At 36.0% G+C, this 22,473-nt stretch overlaps 1 protein-coding gene across 3 annotated transcripts in view; it reads right to left on the minus strand.

Annotated features, from left to right (window-relative positions):
- Positions 1-1,351: 1,351 nt before the first annotated feature.
- Positions 1,352-22,473, minus strand: part of LOC123531631 (proteasome subunit beta type-3-like) — a 24,485-nt gene continuing 3,363 nt past the window's right edge. For 2 of the 3 annotated variants that reach the window (XM_045312761.2, XM_045312763.2), the window contains exons 2-7: positions 19,279-19,463; positions 18,913-19,020; positions 10,866-11,043; positions 10,361-10,455; positions 5,837-5,894; positions 1,352-2,598 (exon numbers count right to left, since the gene is read on the minus strand). In XM_045312761.2, the coding sequence (XP_045168696.1) occupies positions 5,846-5,894; positions 10,361-10,455; positions 10,866-11,043; positions 18,913-19,020; positions 19,279-19,463 (615 nt within the window). In that variant the 3' untranslated portion in view covers positions 1,352-2,598; positions 5,837-5,845. The remainder of the gene's footprint in view (positions 2,599-5,836; positions 5,895-10,360; positions 10,456-10,865; positions 11,044-18,912; positions 19,021-19,278; positions 19,464-22,473) is intronic. The other variant, XM_045312762.2, reaches the window with a different exon arrangement.

Genomic DNA, 22,473 nt, shown 5'->3' on the forward strand with positions numbered 1-22,473 from the left:
ATAAAGCAAAATGTTATGCCGAACAAATGTAAATTCGCACAATACCAATTACCAGTTACCCAAGATGGCAAAATAGGTCACAATATCTGTCAAAGCAAGTAAAGAAATCCTTTAGCGGGCATGTGGTCAAAATAAGTCAGTATTGCAGTTATACTGGCCTTCAGTGGTGTTATAGGTCCGAGAACAAAGCCCAAATACGACTTCTGACGACGAATGACGAGACCGATATGAAGTTACTTGATCAATGACAACTCGATGTCACAGAAATAAAGGGTTGTAAGTGAAAGAAATGTTTTGAGAATATTGAAAAGAAACTTTTACAGATTTCTTAACGGAACTATTCCTATCCATATTGAAACTTCATAGCTAAAGCTGTATTGAATATATTTTTGTACAATAGGTCGTACCTGCTACTTACGACCTTCTCACTTTAAAATTGTTGCATCTAAAAATCTGCAGATACGACCTTTTTATATTTCTATAACTGGCAGAAGTGGGTCGTCACGGATACGCATGTAAGTTTATATTAAAAACGAAATGTCATTTGGGTCAAATTATCAGGGTTACACATTTATGCTTTTATATTCATGCTGTAGCCCTTTTAATTCTATTTTCGGGAATGTATAGGTCACGTAATGTCTTAAATAACAGTTACTACCTCATATTTCTGAGACATCGAACTTTACCGGACATCTCATTCTTGAATAGCGTATTGGTCCAGTATTCTCTAAATGGTCCGCGGCAGAGTTCGACAATCGCTCATTACGTTTCATATATGCACATTTTAGCCTTATGTCAAACGTTACAAAGCTGGATAGCAATGATGTATATTAAACTTGAAGTTCAGCTGTCAGATGTCTCATTTCGCAGTCAGTTTCAAATATCAAGCATACATTCCAAAGGATTTGTCATAGTTGATAAGCAGAAGGTACCATGTCATGTTGTTTTGATAAATAAAGTATTACTAAGTAACTCCAAAATCTACTAATGGGAAACCAGGGGGATGAATTCCATGACCCCCGAGTTCCAACCTACAGAAGTATGGAAGTTGTTCATTTAAAAACTTTGGAAGTGGGGGACACGAACATCACAACAGAACTTTCGGCTGGCAAAGCAATACTACAACTAGAGCCCTTCTAAATCAAATTAACAAAGCTAGCATGGTAACTAGTTACCTGGTATTCGATGTCGATATTATTTGGGGTTTTTTATAAATCAAGGTCTATTCCTACCATCGTGTTGGTATCAAGCTCCTATGAAAATCCAAGTAGCACTTTTTAGTCTCTTGGTACTAGGAAGTGCAAGAAGGAGTCGACATACTGGAGAGTAGCAAAAGGTTGTAAAACAACTATTTCTTTTTCAATTGTTTATTTACAATTTACAAAGATGATAAAATATCATGAATCAATAGAAAATTGTTCTGTGCGACTTTAAATGGACAGAAATTAGCACTAACTTTAACAATTATAACAGTTACTGTAGAAAGACAGTAACTTTAAATCTGTTGTTAGAAAAGCACTGAACTATGATCAATATGACCTATTGCAAATTTGGTGTTTTTTCTTTTGTTAACATGATGACGACACTGGTCAAAAATATACTGTAAGTGACAGTTTTGTAAGTTTTAAAAAATCAACAGCTGCAGCAGATAAACAACACAGCCAAGTTTTAATTTCACCTGACGGAATGCTTGCCACTCACACAACCTGCTATCATTGTTGGCAGACAAAATCACCCTCACACTTTTAACACTTTATGTTAAGTTTCAAATAGTCTGATTTTCAGGTAAGAAATACAAACTAAAGGCACATCTGACAGTTTCCTTCTAATAGACAGATTTTATTGAAATATAGTTTATTTGTTGACCTTGATGAATAATTTTTAAAAAAACAAACGATAAAAAGTAAAAGTTAGAGTGTTTGTTTTAAATCTATTGCATGCTCTACTTCTTTACAAAGGCAAAACTACCAAACCTTGCAAAAATGCCCTAATCTTTTTTAATCTTGTCTGCTGACAGTATTTATTTATTTATCCCAATACTACAGCAGACATGTCAAGAATAAGAAACTACAAAGTGAAAACACTGAGCTGAAAATGATTTAATTCCACTTCTCAGGGAAAAATGCACCATTTGAACATACAAATATGTACAATTTAATTTTTTAAGAAATGTTTAGACACATTCTATTCATAGTACATTCATAGGTCCAGATCATTGTACTCTGTTCAAATGTATAAAAATGATAGGTCACCGTGTTAATTTGGAACAAAAACTTCTGGTTAAAAATTGTGCCAAAATTGTCAAGAACACAAAAATATGGGGGTTTTGAGCTTTAGAAATTGACATAAACTATGTTTTACAACGCCTTCTTGATATAAATCTTAAGGTTTCATCTATACATTCCATCTGAAAACAAATTTTAAAAAAAATGGCCCAAAAAACCCTACCAGATATGCCTTTCAGTTTATGCATCAGGAGTCCCAATGTGTTATAAAATTAACATGTTTCAAAGCCGAAATGGCCCATACAGTTTTCAATGAATGTAGTGCAGAGGTCGCTGTAGAATGTAGCACTGTTGATGATGATGAACACAACTGCTGAAAAGAAAATATCAATAATTTCAGGTCATACTATAATTATACTGCTTTTAGTTTACTTAAGTAATATGAACAAATTATAATATGACTGCATGCACATGAATTATAATAAAGATAATACCAATAATAATTACGTTAAGTTATATTCATAAATGCAATTCTTTGTTTGTCAACCTCAGCCTCCAATTAGCCTTACCCTCCAAATACTAACACAACATTTTTACACCAATTCTAAAAAAAACACCAACAATAAAATAATCGATTTCATGTCTCCTTACAAGTCACTGGACCAACGTTTATGCTGTATGGAATGTAACGTCTTTATTCGAGATATGTTTGCTGAGCCAAAAAATGTGGAAATCTATTTCTGAGGCCTTTCAATAATATTACACAGAAAATATCATCAACGGTCTCCTAAGAGTCAATATAAAATATCACGTACACTGTTATTAGTGTATATACAAAATTCAGAATGTTAAAAAGCAAATGGCATATAGACATTAAAAATGATTCCTAGATCCCAATTTATTTTTCAGAATATTAGTGCACTAAACATAGCATTTAGAAATTGTGTTGCTCACAAGATGAAAAGCACTTGAATCAAAAGAGACAAAGGATATTGGAAAATGTCTCCGAAGTGTTGAGTTACATCATTTTACCAAAAAGAGCCTAATAATCTTGTCAAGTTTTCAGATTTGAGAAATATTCCTGTCTTGTTAGATTACAGAAAAATACAACACTGAACAGAGATTTCATCGTAAGATTTTCTGCCTGAGGGGTTTTATGCCAATATTTTATATTTCGTTGCTAATTACTAAACGTTCAGAAGTGGAATGTAAATATTTAACCTGACAAAGCCATCTCTTTTCATTTTGTTTCATTTGATTAAATCAGAAGTTTGTCTGAAAACATGTTCTTTTACATATTAAGGAATTACTGCTGCAGAGATTTCTTTGTCAGATTTAATATTAATAAGCTAAGGGGTTTGTTAAACAATTTCTCGGATTGTTTGAAGGTAGTTCTGCATGTGTATATCAAAAACACTTCTATTACGTATAATTAAAAGGCTCTTCATTTCAGAAAGAAGGTCCAGTAAAAGGCCCAATACCAAAGAGATTGCTTTCATTTTTTCATCTAAATGTTTCTACTTTAAAAGATAATAGGTAAGGGTAGATTTCCCGAAAGTACAGAACACCCCCAAACACAGCAATAGAGCCATACATCGCAAAGTAGGCCCACAACAAAAAGAAACTGTAACAAGAGGGCCATGATGGCCCTATATCGCTCACCTGAGTACCATTGCTCTTAATGATAAGATCAAGTTTTGACATAGATCACATAGGCATACACATTAAATATCATCAGGATAAATATTTTCTTGTAACAATCCCTTTTGACCTATGACTCAAGTACTAGTCAGGGCCAATCTCCATAATAAGTTTGAGGGTCCTAGGCTCAAATGCTGCATTTTTGTACTAGCATGACTATTTTTTACCCTGGAAGACTAAAATAACATTTAAAACCAATCTTATTAGATGCTGCTAAGGTAAATTCATTTACATAAAATAAAGGGAGGTAATTTGTCATATATTCAGTCAAAAGTTATCTACCCTGATTGTTCGAGTCCATCTGATGGCATAAATGACATTTCAAATCAGATTCTTCATTGATTACTGAGATACACCAATTTTAATTTGAAACAAAGGGAGGTAATTTAACATAAAATCATCCAATAGTTATCTACCCTGATTGTCTCAGTCCAACTAATGACAATAATGAAATTTCAAATGAGTCCTATAAATACTTACTGAGATAAATCCATTTTTATTAAAATCAGGGGAGGTAATCATGCATTCATGTAGAAAATACAAAGTACTAGCCTTTACAACAATATATTAGAAAAGTAAGTAAAAGTAGAAATTTCTTACCATGGAAGACATAAATAACGTTTCAAACCAATCTCATTAGAAGCTGCTAGGTATATTCATTTACATAAAAAATAAAGGGAGGTAATTTGTCATAAATTCAGTCAATATGTATCTTCACTGATTGTCCAAGTCAATCTGATGGCATAAATGAAATTTCACATCAGTACCTTCTTAAGTTTTAATTTGAAATAAAGGGAGGTAATCTGACATAAAATCAGGCCATAGTTATCTACCCTGATTGTCTGAGTCCAACTAATAACAATAATGAAATTTTAAATGAGTCCTGTAAGTACTTACTGATATAAATCCATTTTGATTAAAATCAGGGGAGGTAATCAGATATAAAATAACTCCAGACCCTATGATTGGATCTGACAGATACATCATGGAATCCAAGATTTATTGTTGTCGAAGATATTTTGCAAGTTTGTATCAAATCAAACCATAAATGAAGTTTCTATATGGCTACAAAAGCCACAATAGCAAATTTTGGACCTTCAAGGGGCCATAACTCTGGAACCCATGATGGGATCTGGCCAGTTTTCGAAAGGAACCGAGATATTATGCCAGTACAAGTTGTGTGCAAGTTTGATTAAAGTTGATTGCAAAATGTTGTCTCTATCGTGTTCACAAGCAAAAAATAGCAAATTTTGGCCCTTTAAGGGGCCATAACTCTGAAACCCATGATGGGATCTGGCCAGTTTTCGAAATGCACCAAGATATTATGCCAATAAAAAATGTGTGCAAGTTTTATTAAAGTTGATTGCAAAATGTGGTCTCTATCATGTTCACAAGCCAAAAATGGCAAATTTTGGCCCTTTAAGGGGCCATAACTCTGGAACCCATGAAGGGATTTGGCCAGTTTTCGAAAGAAAGTGAGATATTATGCCAACACAAGTTGTGTGCAAGTTTGATTAAAATTTATTGCAAAAAATTGTCTCTATCGTGTTCACAAGCCAAAAATAGCAAATTTTGGCCCCTTTAAGGGGCCATAACTCCTGAACCTATGATGGGATCTGGCCAGTTTTTGAAAGAAATCGAGATATTATGCCAATACAAGTTGTGTGCAAGTTTGATTAAAGTCAAATACAAAATGTGGTCTCTATCGTGTTCACAAGGAAAGTGTGGACGGACGACGTACGAAGGATGAAGGGTGATCACAAAAGCTCAGCATGTCACTACGTGACAGGTGAGCTAACAAAAAATATTGTAGACAGGTTGTTTCAAAAATCAAAACAACAAGTATATTTTAATTATATGCAGTTCAAGAGACTGCTACATGCTAACATATATATTTCAAACTGACTTACATAATTTAACTAATCCATTCTTCCTTTAAGAATTCTTTTTGTTACTTTATCTTTTTCTCTGAAAATAGGAATTTGAACAGCAATTAGTCTAATTAAAATGACTTGAAAAAGACAGACATTTGAGCTACTCTTATCATTCCTAGGTTTACTTATTTTGGATGTACATGTAGCTCAGTTTTTCAACAATATTTCAGTTATGCAGGCAGTTAACATAACCAGTGTCCCTGAACTAACTTGACCTCTGCAAGTAACTGCCAACTTCTCCACACCAATCAGAGATGGAGGACGTATGATTTTCAACAGAGTATTTTTTGTCAAACTGTCATGGAAAACTCAGAGCCCAACGATCCATACAGCTGCATTTTCCCTAGTGAGCAATGTAGGCTTTATTTTTTAGGTAAAACAAAGATTTCATCGACACAGATATAAATTCAGTTAAACTTTAGATTTTATTAAAACTGTGCGTAAGTGTTACAATCCTGCAACTACCACAGAAAACTGTATTTCTACCTACTAAACCCACCCAGGTTAAGACTGCTGAATGAAATAAACCATAGAATCTGCAGGGGAAGGCAGAACAATTTAGAGAAAAGTAATTCATCATCAATTTTAAGCAAATTTTCATATTTTAAATACTGTCAAATACTAAGGCATGTTTTCAGGAGAAAGTTCAGTTAAGACAAAATTTATTCAGAGAAAATTGTGCACAATTTGTGATGCAGGATCAACATTACATCTAGACAACATCGGGGAACATCTATTTTTGGAGGCGAGACTGATGATTCAAAGAATACATACGACTAAACACAGTGGGTGCATACTGCATAGCAAAACTTTAAGCTACTTTCTTTGGACTAAAAGACTAAAAAGCTAGTTACAAATACTACATAAAAGTCACATTCATATCTAACATCCCTCTTCAATGGAAGGGAAGTAACTATATCTTTCCCTTCAACATAACAGAGTCAAAATTACTTTATCCTGCAAGCTTTTATTTACAGTGTTACCATTTTAGATTGACTGTTACAAATCATCTGTACCAGAAGTTAATCTTTAAAGACACATAATAACAAAAACTTTTAGTTTTATATAGTATCAAAATATTATAACCTATAAAAACTAAATGTTAAATTTACTAAACAAGAAGCTGCGTTCAATAAACGCTTGATGCCCCCAGCGGCATCCTTGTTGATAGATTTTGCACCAAAACGAGGTCAACGTCAAACTGAGGTCAGGTGATGTTTGAAAATGAGGAATGGTCACAGTTTACATCTGTATTAGTATCAATTCATTCTTGTAAAGGGTACTGATGCTAGACAAAACGGTCCCATTTGGTTAACCAAGAGATGGCCCATATAAAGCAACCTAAGTCCAAAATGAGGTCAAGGTCAAACTGAGGTCAGGTGATGTTTGAAGATGAGGAATGGTCACAGGTTACATCCGTATTAGTATCAATTCATTCTTGTAAGGGATATTGATGCTAGACGAAACGGTCCCATTTGGTTAACCAAGAGATGGCCCATATAAAGCAACCTTAGTCCAAAATGAGGTCAAGGTCAAGGTCAAACTGAGGTCAGGTGATGTCTGAAGATGAGAAATGGTCACAGGTTACATCTACATAAGTATCAAGTCATTCTAGTAAGGGGTATTGATGCTAGACAAAACGGTCCCATTTGGTTAACCACATACGGACGGACGAATGAACGGACGGCCTGACAGGACAATCACTATATGCCTCCCGCATCAGTAGATGCTGGGGGCATAAAAAACCCTGAAATATAATAACTAAAGTTGGATTTACAGCATTCTGACTTGCACTTGGATGCATGTCTGTTAAATTGCTAAGCATTGGATGTGAGGCATTAGGGATAATATATAATTATTTTTTTTACTAAATGTATATATTGACAGACTCAGCTGTTTAACAGAAACCATTATGGTCAGCATATATGCCAGTGATTAACTAAATGGCTGAGCTCAATAGAGATGTTATTTTAAATTTTAAGCTCTTTCTTAAAATTCACAACCAATCCCTTTAATTGTTTTTTACCTTAGTAAATATCGCACACAGAAAAATATGACTAAGTTCCAGATATTTCTGCAGCACTGGCTCCCCAACACTCTTCTTGTAACCTGAGTTTAAAATCATGCTACGGCAAGCACACAGCAATAAATCAGAACTATTTCCCAGCAACACTAAAATTCCCATTTCTGATGGTACAGGTCATTCTGAAAAACAAGAGGACCATGATGGTCCTGAATCGCTCACCTATCCCCATATGACCCAGTGTGAACTGAGTATGACGTCGTTATTTCTATTATTTGACAAAGTGACCTAGTTTTTGAGCACATGTGACGTAGATATCATCAAGATAAAAAATTCTGGCAAATTTTCATGAAGATCCATTGAAAAATATGACCTCTAGAGAGGTCACAAGGTTTTTCTGTTATTTGACCTAATGACCCAGTTTTTGAAGGCACGTGACCCACTTTTAAAACTGATCTAGATATCATCAAGATGAACATTCTCACCAATTTTCATGAAGATCTCGTGAAAAATATGGCCTCTAGAGAGGTCACAAAGTTTTTCTATTTTTCGACCTACTGACCTAGTTTTTGACCCCACATGACCCAGTTATAAACTTGACCTAGATATCATCAAGCTGAACATTCTCACCAATTTTCATGAAGATCCATTGAGAAATATGGCCTCTAGAGACATAACAAGGTTTTTCTATTTTTAGACCTACTGACCTAGTTTTTGACCGCACGTGACCCAGTTTCGATTTTATCCTAGATATCATCAAGGTGAACATTCTGACCAATTTTCATGAAGATCTCTTGAAAAATATGGCCTTTAAAGAGGTCAAAAGGTTTTTCTATTTCTAGATCTACTGACCTAGTTATTGACCGCACATGACCCAGTTTCGAACTTGACCTAGATATCATCAAGGTAAACATTCTGACCAATTTTCATAAAGATCCCATGAAAAATATGGCCTCTAGAGAGGTCACAAAGTTTTTCTATTTTCAGACCTACTGACTTAGTTTTTGACCGCACGTGACCCAGTTTCAAACTTGTCCTAGATATCATCAAGGTGAACATTCTGACCAATTTTCATGAAGATCCATTGAGAAATATGGCCTCTAGAGAGGTCACAAGTTTTTTCAATTTTTAGACCTACTGACCTAGTTTTTGACCCCATGTGACCCAGTTTTGAACTTGACCTAGATATTATCAAGGTGAACATTCTGACCAATATTCACGAAGATCTCATGAAAAATATGGCCACTAGAGAGGTCACAAGGTTTTTCTATTTTTAGACCTACTAACCTAGTTTTTGACCCCACATGACCCAGTTTCGAAACTGACCTAGATATAATCAAGATGAACATTCTGACCAATTTTCATGAAGATCCATTGAGAAATATTGCCTCTAGAGAGGTCACAAGGTTTTTCTATTTTTAGACCTACTGACCTAGTTTTTGAAACCACTTGACCCAGTTTCGAATATGACCTAGATATCATCAAGGTGAGCATTCTTGCCAATTTTCATGAAGATCTTGTGAAATAAATGGCCTCTAGAGGTCACAAGGTTTTTCTATTTTTAGACCTACTGACCTACTTTTTGGCCACACGTGACCCAGTTTCGAAATTGACCTAGAATTTACCAAGATGAACATCCTGGCCCATTTTCATAAAGATCCCATGAAAACTGTGACAGGTGAGCTAAACAAGAGGACCATGATGGTCCTGAATCTCTCACCTCTTCCCACATGATCCAGTTTTGAGTATGACATCGTTTTTTCTATTATTTGACATAGTGACCTAGTTTTTGAGCTCATGTGACCCAGTTTTGAACTTGACCTAGATATTTTCAAGATAAAAATTCTCATAAATTTTCATGAAGATCCATTGAAAAATATGGTCTCTAGAGAAGTCACAAGGTTTTTCTATTATTTGACCTATTGACCTAATTTTTTAAGGCATGTGACCCAGTTTCAAACTTGACCTAGATATCATCAAGGTGAACATTCTGACCAATTTTCATGAAGATTTTGTGAAATATATGGCCTCTAGAGAGGTCACAAGGTTTTTCTATTTTTTGACCTACTGACCTAGTTTTTGACCGCATGTGACCCAGTTTCTAACTTGATCTAGATATCATCAAGGTGAACATTCTGACCAATTTTCATGAAGATCCATTGAAAATTTAATTATGGCCTCTAGCGAGGTCACAAGGTTTTTCTATTTTTAGACCTACTGACCTAGTTTTTGATGGCACGTGACCCAGTTTCGAACTTGACCTAGAATTTACCAAGATGAACATTCTGACCCATTTTCATAAAGATCCCATGAAAAATGTGACCTCTAGAGATGTCACAAGGAAAAGTTTATGCACGGACGCACACACGCACTGACGACGGACACCGCGCGATCACAAAAGCTCACCTTGTCACTTTGTGACAGGTGAGCTAAAAAGAATTAAATAAATGACAAACAAATGTAGTAGTGTAACTTACATGATATAAACAACACCTCCCCAACCTGACACAGCATCTCTGTCCACTGCATTCAACAGACACTGAGATATAGTCTCAAACAAATCATCGGGTTCCTGTAAAATATACCATAAAATAATATTAACTGAAATAATACACTAAGTCTTATCATAATCACTGTAGTATTTTTACCTTTCCAAGTATTATTCTAGCAGGAACATTAAATAATGACCCTTCCATTTATAAGCAAGCTGGATGGTTTCCTCAAATGAAACTACATGACTTCTGTTAACTAAAACCAACAACAGTGGCATGTAATTCATCTTAACCTCTCAGCAGTGGGCTCTCTAGTTATTGGTCTGAAACTGTCTTCATTCTCACATGGTCACTGTCATAAAAACCTAGATATAAACATAAAGCCATTGGGTACGAAGAAATTTACATTTTTTTTTTCTTTTCTGGAAGACTTTACCATTATTTTTGGAATACGTAAAAGTAAAAGTCTAGCTTAAATACAATTACATACCTGGTCAGCTTTATAAAGGGTTTCACACATTCCATACATCTGTTCACTACAGGTCCCTGAGACAACAAAATCCTCTGTGATCATTGGACATCCAATCAGATCTAAACTGGCTATAAATGGCTCGCTTGTTTTGGGGTCTAATCCTGCAATCACTGGTTCCACAAAATATGGACCAAACCTGAAACAGGACAGGAATATGATAATTATTCAGGTTTTAAGACATTATGTCTTGAAAAGCACAAAATGTTGATTCTCCTCATTCAAATACTTAGAGGCAAAACTGAGTGTTTTTTTCTTCTTATCATCTGTTTAATAATAGATCTTTTTTTACAAAAATAATGTTGAAAAATAATGACAGGTCATTTAGTAAGACATGTGAAAGCATTTGACCTCAGATACATTTATCAGTCAGGGGTGTAACTGTTTTAAGTTATGTAACCTATTTCAGTTACTTTTTCAAGCATTTTATAACCTGTATTAGTTATAAAATATATTTAACTCGGGTAAGTTATTTAACAAGAGGACCATGATGGTCCTGAATCGCTCACCTCTTCCCACATGACCCAGTTTTGAGTAAGACGTCGTTTTTTTTATTGTTTGACATAGTGACCTAGTTTCTGAGCTCATGTGACCCAGTTTTGAACTTGACCTAGATATTATCAAGATAAAAATTCTGACCAATTTTCAAGAAGATCCATTGAAAAATATGGTCTCTAGAGAGGTCACGAGGTTTTTCTATCATTTGAACTATTAACCTAGTTTTCGAAGGTATGTGACCCTGTTTTGAATTTTATCTAGATATCATCAAGGTGAACATTCTCACTAATTTTCATGAAGATCTCATGAAAAATATGGCCTCTACAGAGGTCACAAGGTTTTTCTATTTTTAAACCTACTGGACTAGTTTTTGACCGCACGTGACCCAGTTTTGAAACTGACCTAGATATCATCAAGGTGAACATTCAGATCAATTTTCATGAAGATCCATTGAAAAATATGGCCTCTAGAGAGGTCAAAAGATTTTAATAATTCTAGACCTACTGACCTAGTTTTTGACCGCAGTTGACCCAGTTTCAAACTTGACCTAGATATCATCAAGATGAACATTCCGACCAACTTTCATACAGATCCCATGAAAAGTATGGCCTCTAGAGAGGTCACAAGGTTATTTTATTATTTGACCAACTGACCTATTTTTTAAGGCACATAAACCAGTTTCAAACTTGACCTAGATATCATCAAGGTGAACATTCAGATCAATTTTCATGAAGATCCATTTAAAAATATGGCCTCTAGAGAGGTCAAAAGATTTTAATAATTTTAGACCTACTGACCTAGTTTTTGACTGCACATGACCTTGTTTCGAACTTGACCTAGATATCATCAAGATGAACATTCAGACCAACTTTCATACAGATCCCATGAAAAATAGGGCCTTTAGAGAGGTCACAAGGTTTTTCTATTATTTGACCTACTGACCTAGTTTTTGAAGGCACATGACCCACTTTCAAACTTGACCTAGATATCATCAAGATGAACGTTCTGACCAATTTTCATGAAGATCTTGTGAAATATATGGCCTCTAGAGAGGTCACAAGGTTTTTCTATTTTTAGACCTACTGACCTAGTTTTTGATGGCACGTGACCCAGTTTCGAACTTGATCTAGATATCATCAAGGTGAACATTCTGACCAATTTTCATGAAGATCTTTTGAAATATATGGCCTCTAGAGAGGTCACAAGGTTTTTCTATTTTTAGACCTACTGACCTAGTTTTTGAAGGCATGTGACCCAGTTTCGAACTTGACCTAGATATCATCAAGATGAACATTCTGACCAACTTTCATAAAGATCCCATGAAAAATGTGACCTCTAGAGTGGTCACAAGCAAAAGTTTACGGACGCACGCACGCACGGACAGACGACGGACACCGCGCGATCACAAAAGCTCACCTTGTCACTTTGTGACAGGTGAGCTAAAAAAAGTCTTTTTGCTGTTCTCACAAAGTGACCTTTAAAGTAAAATTAGTAGCAAACTGAGGTTAATCAAATTCTCCTTTAGTCTGAGCATGACCTGATAAGCATAATGGGATAATAATGAGATATTAAGAGTTTTACAGTTGTAAAGCTTTTGCAAAACTTTATCAGCCTTGCCTAAAAAATTTTACTGCATAGCTGAAAAGATAAAAGGTCAAGGATTCAGGAAATAATTGCATTAGTCTCTTTCAAAATGAGGAATTGGCACAGGAGGGCTTTGTAATATTTTATGATAACTGAAACAAGTTATGGAAGTTTAACCAATAACTCAGATGGGTTATAAATTGCGATAACTTGAAACAGTTACACCCCTGACTGTTTATATGAATATTTAATAAAATCCAGTTGTTTAAGAGTATAGTTACAATGCTGTGTGTTCTGCAAAAATTCCAATCAAAGAACCATGCCATGCAAAACCCATTTAAATTCATTGGACCATTTTTGTACTTCTACTATGTCATATAATCTCTTCAGTTTTGACGAGCATCTCACCACCAAACAAGAGAAACAAGAGGACCATGATGGTCCTGAATCGCTCACCTATCCCCACATGACCAAGTGTTGAACTGAGTATGACGTCGTTTTTCTATTATTTGACATAGTGACCTAGTTTTTGAGCACATGTGACCTAGATATCATCAAGATGAAAAATTCTGACCAATTTTCATGAAGATCCATTGAAAAATATGGCCTCTAGAGAGGTCACAAGCTTTTTCTATTATTTGACCTAATGACCTAGTTTTTGAAGGTACATGACCCACTTTTAAACTTGACCTAGATATCATCAAGGTGAACATTCTCACCAATTTTCATGAAGATCTCGTGAAAAATATGGCCTCTAGAGAGGTCACAAGGTTTTTCTATTTTTCAACCTACTGACCTAGTTTTTGACCGCATATGACCCAGTTACGAACCTGACCTAGATATCATCAAGCTGAACATTCTCACCAGTTTTCATGAAGATCCATTGAGAAATATGGCCTCTAGAGAGGTCACAAGGTTTTTCTATTTTTAGACCTACTGACCTAGTTTTTGACCCCACGTGACCCAGTTTCGAACCTGACCTAGATATCATCAAGGTGAACATTCTGACCAATATTCATGAAGATCTCATGAAAAATATGGCCTCTAGAGAGGTCACAAGGTTTTTCTATTTTTAGATCTACTGACCTAGTTTTTAACCCCACGTGACCCAGTTTCGACCTTGATCTAGATATCATCAAGGTAAACATTCTGACCAATTTTCCTGAAGATCCATTGAAAAATATGGCCTCTAGAGAGGTCACAAGGTTTTTCTATTTTCATGGGTGAAAGTTGAAAAAACTGAAAATACTGAAAAAAATATCTGGGGGCCGATAGGGCCCCCTGTGGGTCCAGGGCAAAGCCCTGGCTAGGGGTCCAGGGGGCCAGAGGCCCCCGGAAGCTCCTGAAATACAGCAATTTCCAAGTACTGTACAAAGCTTTCCCTGATAAGTAGAGTCCTCTGTATTTCAGTTTTGGAGACTTCTGCAAACACAATTCAAGACCTTATTTTTCAAAAATAATTTGTAATTTTATTATTTCCACATCATTTCACAATATACAATGCAATTACATTCAAATTCTTATCATTGTTATTGTCTGTTGCCTCATTGGTATACAGTGATAAAATCTGTCCAGACTCCTTTAAGATTTTTCCTTAGGTCATCAATTAACTTCTGGCAATGCTATGTGTGTTTATGTATGTGCCACTGGTTATGGAGTGTTGTTTATCCACCCTGTCTTGCATAGATTCAGTGTTCTTAGTACTATTAGAAGAACCTGAAAGTAAACAAATGGACCCATTATTAAATGACATACAAAACTAGTATATACAGCAGAGCCGTAGACAAATACCATATATATATATATATATTTTTTTATTTAAAAATTGGGCATGGGTTCCCCTAATACATTGGCTTCTTTGGTTTAAACTGACACTTTGCTGCTGGGCTCATAATTTTAGGGCAAGTTAAACTATTTACTCAGTATTAACAGACCAGTCCCAGCAAGCAACAGTGTATATGGCCAGTAAAGCAAGGAGAAGACAGAAGAAAGGAAGAGGGTGGGGTCACATCCATGCCAAAATTGCCAGAATTAAGGATAAAATAAGGTATGAAGTTCAGGTAACACTGTTAACAACTCTGTTTCAGCCTTTGGGGGTATGTTTAATACCCTTATTTTTATTTGAATTTGAGGCATACTTGTCATGGATGCTTGTGAGTTAGTACCTCTTCCATATAGATTAAGCATTTATAAACAGATGATGAAAAATCATCTCACCTCATTCCCCGTTTTCACAACTCGAGTGTTTCTTCTGGTGTTTGGCGTCCTCGCAGTGAAGTCTGATGCCTTTCTTTCCATTGGATTTGTAATATATGCAACACAGCAAATATCTAGAGTGGTGGAACCTATGCTCGTGGTATTCCTATGCTCGCGGTATTTCGATAAATATGCTCTCTGCAGAAGCACTGATAAAAATATTTCATCATGATATGTTCAACACCGACCAGTGGTGAAATGCCTTTACAACAAACGTAGCGATAGCCGCGCGTGCCGCTCAAGTGACGTATACAGCAGCCGATACATTTTACGCAATTTGTATCCGTCGCACAAATCTCACACAAATATGTCAAAATCACTAAACTAAAGTTAGTTTTTTAGAAATCATGCATTACATTCAGATATAAGATACATTTAAGAGCAAGATGTGATGAATGTGACGCCTGGCTACACAACGAGTGCCTTTCGAACCATGAAAAGATCGATGTTGATCTTAGTATTTTGACAAAGTCCAAATGGTTCTTTCTGAGATGTATGGAGGAGTAAATTTCCTACACACAAAAGAAGTGTAGAAAACATTAGCGAGTTAATCACTGTCGTTGTTTGAATCTTTAATACTTGAACATTCTGTTTTTAAACAACATTATTACACGTTTTTAAGCTTTGTTGTAATAGTGACTCCATTTCTGAAAGGGAAATATACACATAGAGGCACATACTAAATTTTATCCCCATTTCTTTTGTTTTTCACATAATAAATGAGTAATGTTCTAAATATTATATTCGCATATGCTTTTTTGTTCATTTTTAGCCTGCTGATTTTTTTTTCGTCCTTAGTTTAATCGATATTACATACCGCCAGCATAGGTTCCCTTCAGGGCGAATTTTCACCTTTTCACGTATGCCGTGTCGATAGCTCACGAGACGACCAAGTCACGTGATGACGCACATCAATAATATGTTTCGATAAAAGGAGGATAACTTTAAGTTTTTGCATAGGCAAATCGAAATAATATTTTTTTCTTGCTTCTTAAAAAGACTATATATGTACAAAATACCGCGAGCATAGGTTCCACCACTCTATCTATCAGACCATTTTCAATTTTCAACCCCTCAGAATCTAACTCGAACAACTGCCATCGCCGTTAAACTGTGTTCTTAGCTTGTTTCTCAATCTCTTTGGTGTTTTAATCCGTTGGTAGAAACTTCATGACGGTCAGGTCGGTCAATTTCTTCAATATCGTGAACATTTGAAATTTCTGCCTCCGAATAGCAGTTATGAACGGGTATTTGGTTGTCGTAAAAGGAGGTCATAAAGTATCACGCGTGCTGAAATGATTCGTTAACCATCGGTTACAAACGGTTACACACGGAAATTTCAAATAGAATCTTCAGTCTTATCCGCGGAAATAACCGATCTGCAGTCCATTTTTGGATGAATAATCGCCAGCGTTCGGTTATTTTCGGCTATCAAATAATGTTACATACAGTATTCCTAACGGAAAAGGACGATGCAATTGTTGCAATCAGCGCTATTTTTAGCATCCTGGGAAATATGGACGTCATTTTTTGCCATTGATAGACGACCGCACTGGAACAATGTCTAGGGGACGAGTTGACTTGACCCCCCCCCCCCCCCCGAAATCTCATCGGATTTACACGATTTGGAAAAATGACCTTTGGGAAGGTCCAAAATACGGAATTCCGTCATAATACGGAAAACTTTCACCCATGTATTTTTAGATCTACTGACCTAGTTTTTGACCGCACGTGACCCAGTTTCGAACTTGACCTAGATATCATCAAGGTGAACATTCTGACCAATTTTCATGAAGATCCACTGCGAAATATGGCCTCTAGAGAGGTCACAAGGTTTTTCTATTTTTAGACCTACTGACCTAGTTTTTGATCCAACATGACCCAGTATCGAACTTGACCTAGATATCATCAAGGTGCACATTCTGACCAATATTCATGAAGATCTCATGAAAAATTTTGCCTCTAGAGAGGTCACAAGGTTTTTCTATTTTTAGATCTACTGACCTAGTTTTTACCCCACGTGACCCAGTTTCGAACTTGACCTAGATATCATCAAGGTGAACATTCTGACCAATTTTCATGAAGATCCATTGAGAAATATGGCCTCTTGAGAGGTCAAAAGGTTTTTCTATTTTTAGACCTAATGACCTAGTTTTTGACCCCACGTGACCCAGTTTCGAACTTGACCTAGATATCATCAAGATGAACATTCTGACCAATATTCATGAAGATCTCATGAAAAATATGGCCTCTAGAGAGGTCAAAAGGTTTTTCTATTTTTAGACCTACTGACCTAGTTTTTGACCCCACGTGACCCAGTTTCGAACTTGACCTAGATATCATCAAGGTGAACATTCTGACCAATATTCATGAAGATCTTGTGAAATATATGGCCTCTAGAGAGGTCACAAGGTTTTTCTATTTTTAGACCTACTGACCTAGTTTTTGATGGCACGTGACCCAGTTTCGAACTTGACCTAGATATCATCAAGGTGAACATTCTGACCAACTTTCATAAAGATCCCATGAAAAATGTGACCTCTAGAGTGGTCACAAGCAATAGTTTACGGACGGACGGATGCACGGACGGACGGACGACGGACGACGGACGCCGCGCGATCACAAAAGCTCACCTTGTCACTTTGTGACAGGTGAGCTAAAAATGGTATTTAAGTCAAACAACAATTATATCTAAACAATAAACTAATTTTCATCGTTCTAGTTATTGAAATACTGCTTCCTAACCTTGAAAAAGAGCAGTTTTTCATTCTTTTTATTTAAAACAGCCATATACAACATTCCTTTCATGTATAGTTCAACTTTTTATGATTATGTCATTCTAAAAACAATGTGTATGCACAATATTGAAAAAAGCAGAAACATGAGATGTGTCATGGAAAGTGTAATTGATAATGCTATTTAAAGTGTGCATGAAACAGTTTACATCCTTTAATTTTTTGTCCTGTAAAACACTTTTTGTCTCTCTTGAAAAATTACGCCAATGAACATACCTGTAGGGTTATCGACACTGGCCGACAAATGTTACTTACATTTTTAAAAACTGACAGAGATGAACATTACTATAGCAATTAGCATTATGAAAGCTGAGCATGTAACTATCGTATCTATATACATGTAGTTTCAATAGTTCCGCATTCAGCCCTCAATATTAGTCAAGAGCCCTCAATATTAGTCAGGAGTTAAAAAAACTCAATGTTCAGACTGACATTTTAGAAACTAAGTTTTAGTCTACTTTATTTTCAAAGGGTGCAAGGGCAATACTTTAAACATACTGACTTGGAATGAATGCATCCAGCAGTATTTGATTTAAGTATTCATTAGATTCATCTTCTACTGCTTGAAATCACTCAAAATTTTCATGTTTATCAGTACAGAAGATTGCCTGTCACTTATTAATCATGACGAAACTTGTAAGTACATATTTTGGCCAAAATAAGATTAAAAAGCTGGTTTTATAACACAATGCCCAAGAATTGTCATTGTCACAGTTCTGTCTGACTAGAAATCATTTTACATGCACATCAATATACATGTAGGACTGGCATTATTACAACATCCGAATTCTATGGAAAATTTTGTCAACAGACCTTTTATTCAAGATTCATTAAGGTCAGGCTGAGGCACTTCAAAGGTACGCTAAGGTACTCACCTCCTACTGTACAGTAGATTTGAAACCATGCTGAGGAATGTTTTGGGCTTAATATTTCTGTTTTCCTTCAATTCATACAGGTTAAGTCGAAACTTTAACCTTTCTGCACTGAAACAGATAACTTCTACCAATTAAACAACATTTCAATACAATATTGATCTTCATTTACATAATACATGGATAATTGTAAGCTAAGAAAAATATGTTATCAAAAAGTAATGAAGTTCAGAACAATGTAAGTTAATGATATTCTTATGCAACATTGGCTATACTGGAAGTTACTAAATTTAAACTTAAAAATTAAATGATTATTAATTTATCAGAAAATGACGAGTTTTAATCGAAAGGTCTTTAACTCCAACTTACACTGTCTGTACATCAGTAGCTAATCCTGGAAGGCCTACATACAATCTGGGTCCCATTTCAAAGATCTTGTCAAACTGTGTGTTGATGGTCTGTGCCTGTATACCAAATCTCCGGTCAGCAGCTATAGCAACACATTCTTTTCCTTTCATTGCCATTATGGCAGCTCCATTGTATGACATAATAGACTGAAATTTTAAATAATTCTTTCATGGTATTTTAATACTAAACAATACAAATATCAGCATAATTATAACAGTATATCAATACCAATTATTCTAGAACCATGTATAATAATAAACCAGACCCCCATATTATTATCCTAGACACAAGCCTTAGACTGCTGATCCACAATCACAGTGCCTAAGAGGTGCAAAAATTATTTGACAGCCGCAGAGTTTGTTATTCAGCTTTGGTGTTTCTGTACATTGGGGGAATATATGCTGTTATGCACAGCATTTTCAATTCAAGGGAATTATTTCTATTGCCAAAATACACATTTCTGACAGCTGCTAATTGAGTAAACGACCTATTATATGGGCTATTAAAAGTAAAAATAGGAAGCTGAATTATTAGAACTGATAGAAAACTGATAGACTAACTCAGAGACTGTTCCACAGAAGTAAACTTCTGGGAAAAAAGGAGTTTGCATGATAGTGTGTCTATGGTCAACAAAAACAAGTGAACGAAGTATTGCCATGCAATACAAAGTCCCCTACTGGAAGGCACCTAATTTTCTCTACTGAAGTATAACATAATGAACTGATATCTGTCAATGATGTATAAACAATATTGTACTATATATACAATATGTTATTACAAAACACTTGGATTAAAATTGGATTAAAATTTATATATATAAAAACCTACAGTTGTTTTCATATTGAATTTTTTTGGCTGATTATAAAAATGTTATCATGTAAGTTATTTATAGTAACAACAAAGGGAAATTAATCTATATAATATAAGTCCACAAGAAACTCTTTACCAGGTAGAGATAGGTCAAAATACACCTAAAAATTGGATGTAACATGCATGCTGTACCACATAAAAGTGGTCTCGATTTTTCTCTACCGCCAGTAATAAAAAAGTTACAATAAAATCTATTTATAGTAATAACAAAGGGACTTAATTCTAAAAACAAGGGTGCCTCATGGTGGTGAACATTTGGTCCAAGTTACATCAAAATCCCTCCATGCATGAAGAAGAAATGTTCCGTACAAAGTCATTCTTGAATTTGACCTTTGACCTCTAAATATGACCTTGACCTTAGACCTAGGGACCTGGTTCTTGCGCATGACATGTTGTCTCATCCAGGGGAATATTTGTGCCAACTGATATCTAAATCCTGCTTTGCATGAAAAAGTTCTAGACCGGACAGGAAGAAATCCTCTTGACCTTTGATCTCAAAGTGTGACCTTGACCTTTAAGCTAGGGTACTGGTGTTTGCGCATGACACGTCGTCTCATCATGGGAAACATTTATGCCAAGTAATATTGTAATCCTTGATGGATGACAGAGTTCTGGATCGGACAGGGAAAAAACCTTATTGACCTTTGACCTCCAATTGTGACCTTGACCTTTGAGCTAAGGGTCTGGGCTTTGCCCATGACATGTTGTCTCATCATGGGGAACATTCGTGCCAAGTAATATTAAAATCCCTTCATGGATGGCAGAGTTATGGATGGGACAGGAAAAAAACTCTGTTGACCTTTGACCCCCAATTGTGACCTTGACCTTTGAGCTAGGGGTCTGGGATTTGTGCATGACACCTCGTCTCATCATGGGGAACATTTGTGCTAAGTGATATTAAAATTCCTTAATGAATGTCAGAGTTATGGACCGGACACGAAACAGACCCTGTTCATGCTATGTTAACATTTGACTGCTAAGTGTGACATTGACCTTTGAGCTAGGGGTTTGAAAGTTGTGCATGACATATCGTCTTATTATGAGGTACGTTTGTGCCAAGTAATATTAAAATCCCTTCATAGATGGGAGAGTTATGGACCGGACAGGAAAAAAGCCTTGTTGACCTTTGACCTTCAATTGTGACCTTGACCTTTAAGCTAGGGTCCAGTTTTGCGCATGACACGTCGTCTCCTCATGGGGAACATTTGTGCCAAGTAATATTAAAATCTCTTCATGGATGGGAGAGTTATGGCCCGGGACAGGAAAAAAGCCCTGTTGACCTTTGACCTCCAATTGTGACCTTGACCTTTGAGCTAGGGGTCCGGGATTTGCGCATGACACATCATCTCATCATGGGGAACATTTGTGCCAAGTAATACTAAAATCCCTTCAAGAATGGGAGAGTTGTGGACCGGATAGGAAAAAAGCCCTGTTGACCTTTGACCTCCAATTGTGACCTTGACCTTTGAGCTAGGGGTCCGGGTTTTGCGCTTGACATGTCGTCTCATCATGGGGAACATTTGTGCCAAGTAATATTAAAATCCCTTCATGGATGACAGAGTTATGGACCGGACACGAAATTGTGGACGGACGGACAGATGGACGGACAGACGGACGGAATGACAGAAAAGTGCATTCCTATAGTCCCCGAAACTGGTTTTCAAGCAGTAGGGAACTAATAAGGTGGTGTAACCGTGTTGAATCTTATACAACATTGAAACTGCACTGCCAATTTTTTAGACAGTAACTAGGAGTCTGGTAACCGGACCTCTAGACCCAATGTCTTGAGGTCTGGTTACTGGACTTCTAGACAACCCGTACAGGACTGGCTAGAGGTCTGGTAATCAATATGAATACTACTGGTACACGGCATTTAAAAAGAGAAACCTATATTTTATCTTTAAAAACGGGATATGACTTCAATAGTTCTCAATTTTTTCTTGTTGTTTTAAATACATTGTAAGTGACAAATACGACTGCAAATTCGATACAAAATAAATAGCAATTTATACGCCATAAATCAGTGTTCGAAATAAGTGCCTGCCCGATTGCCCTGGCAAGTAAAAAACCATGACGGGCAAGTAAAACTGACTGCTGAATTGCTGCGAAAATAAGTCTTTGACTTACACTGCCAGCCCGAAGTCCGAGTCGAGTAATTTGCAGATCAGTCGAGTATAAAATGCAACCTTCACGCTCGACAGGTTGAGTAAATTTAACCCCTAATATCCAACAAATGTCAATTGTGTACACTTTTCAATACATCTGAAGTTTTCGAAGGAGAACAAA

This window comes from Mercenaria mercenaria, chromosome 11 (genome assembly GCF_021730395.1).
Source record: "Mercenaria mercenaria strain notata chromosome 11, MADL_Memer_1, whole genome shotgun sequence".
Lineage (NCBI taxonomy): Eukaryota > Metazoa > Mollusca > Bivalvia > Venerida > Veneridae > Mercenaria > Mercenaria mercenaria.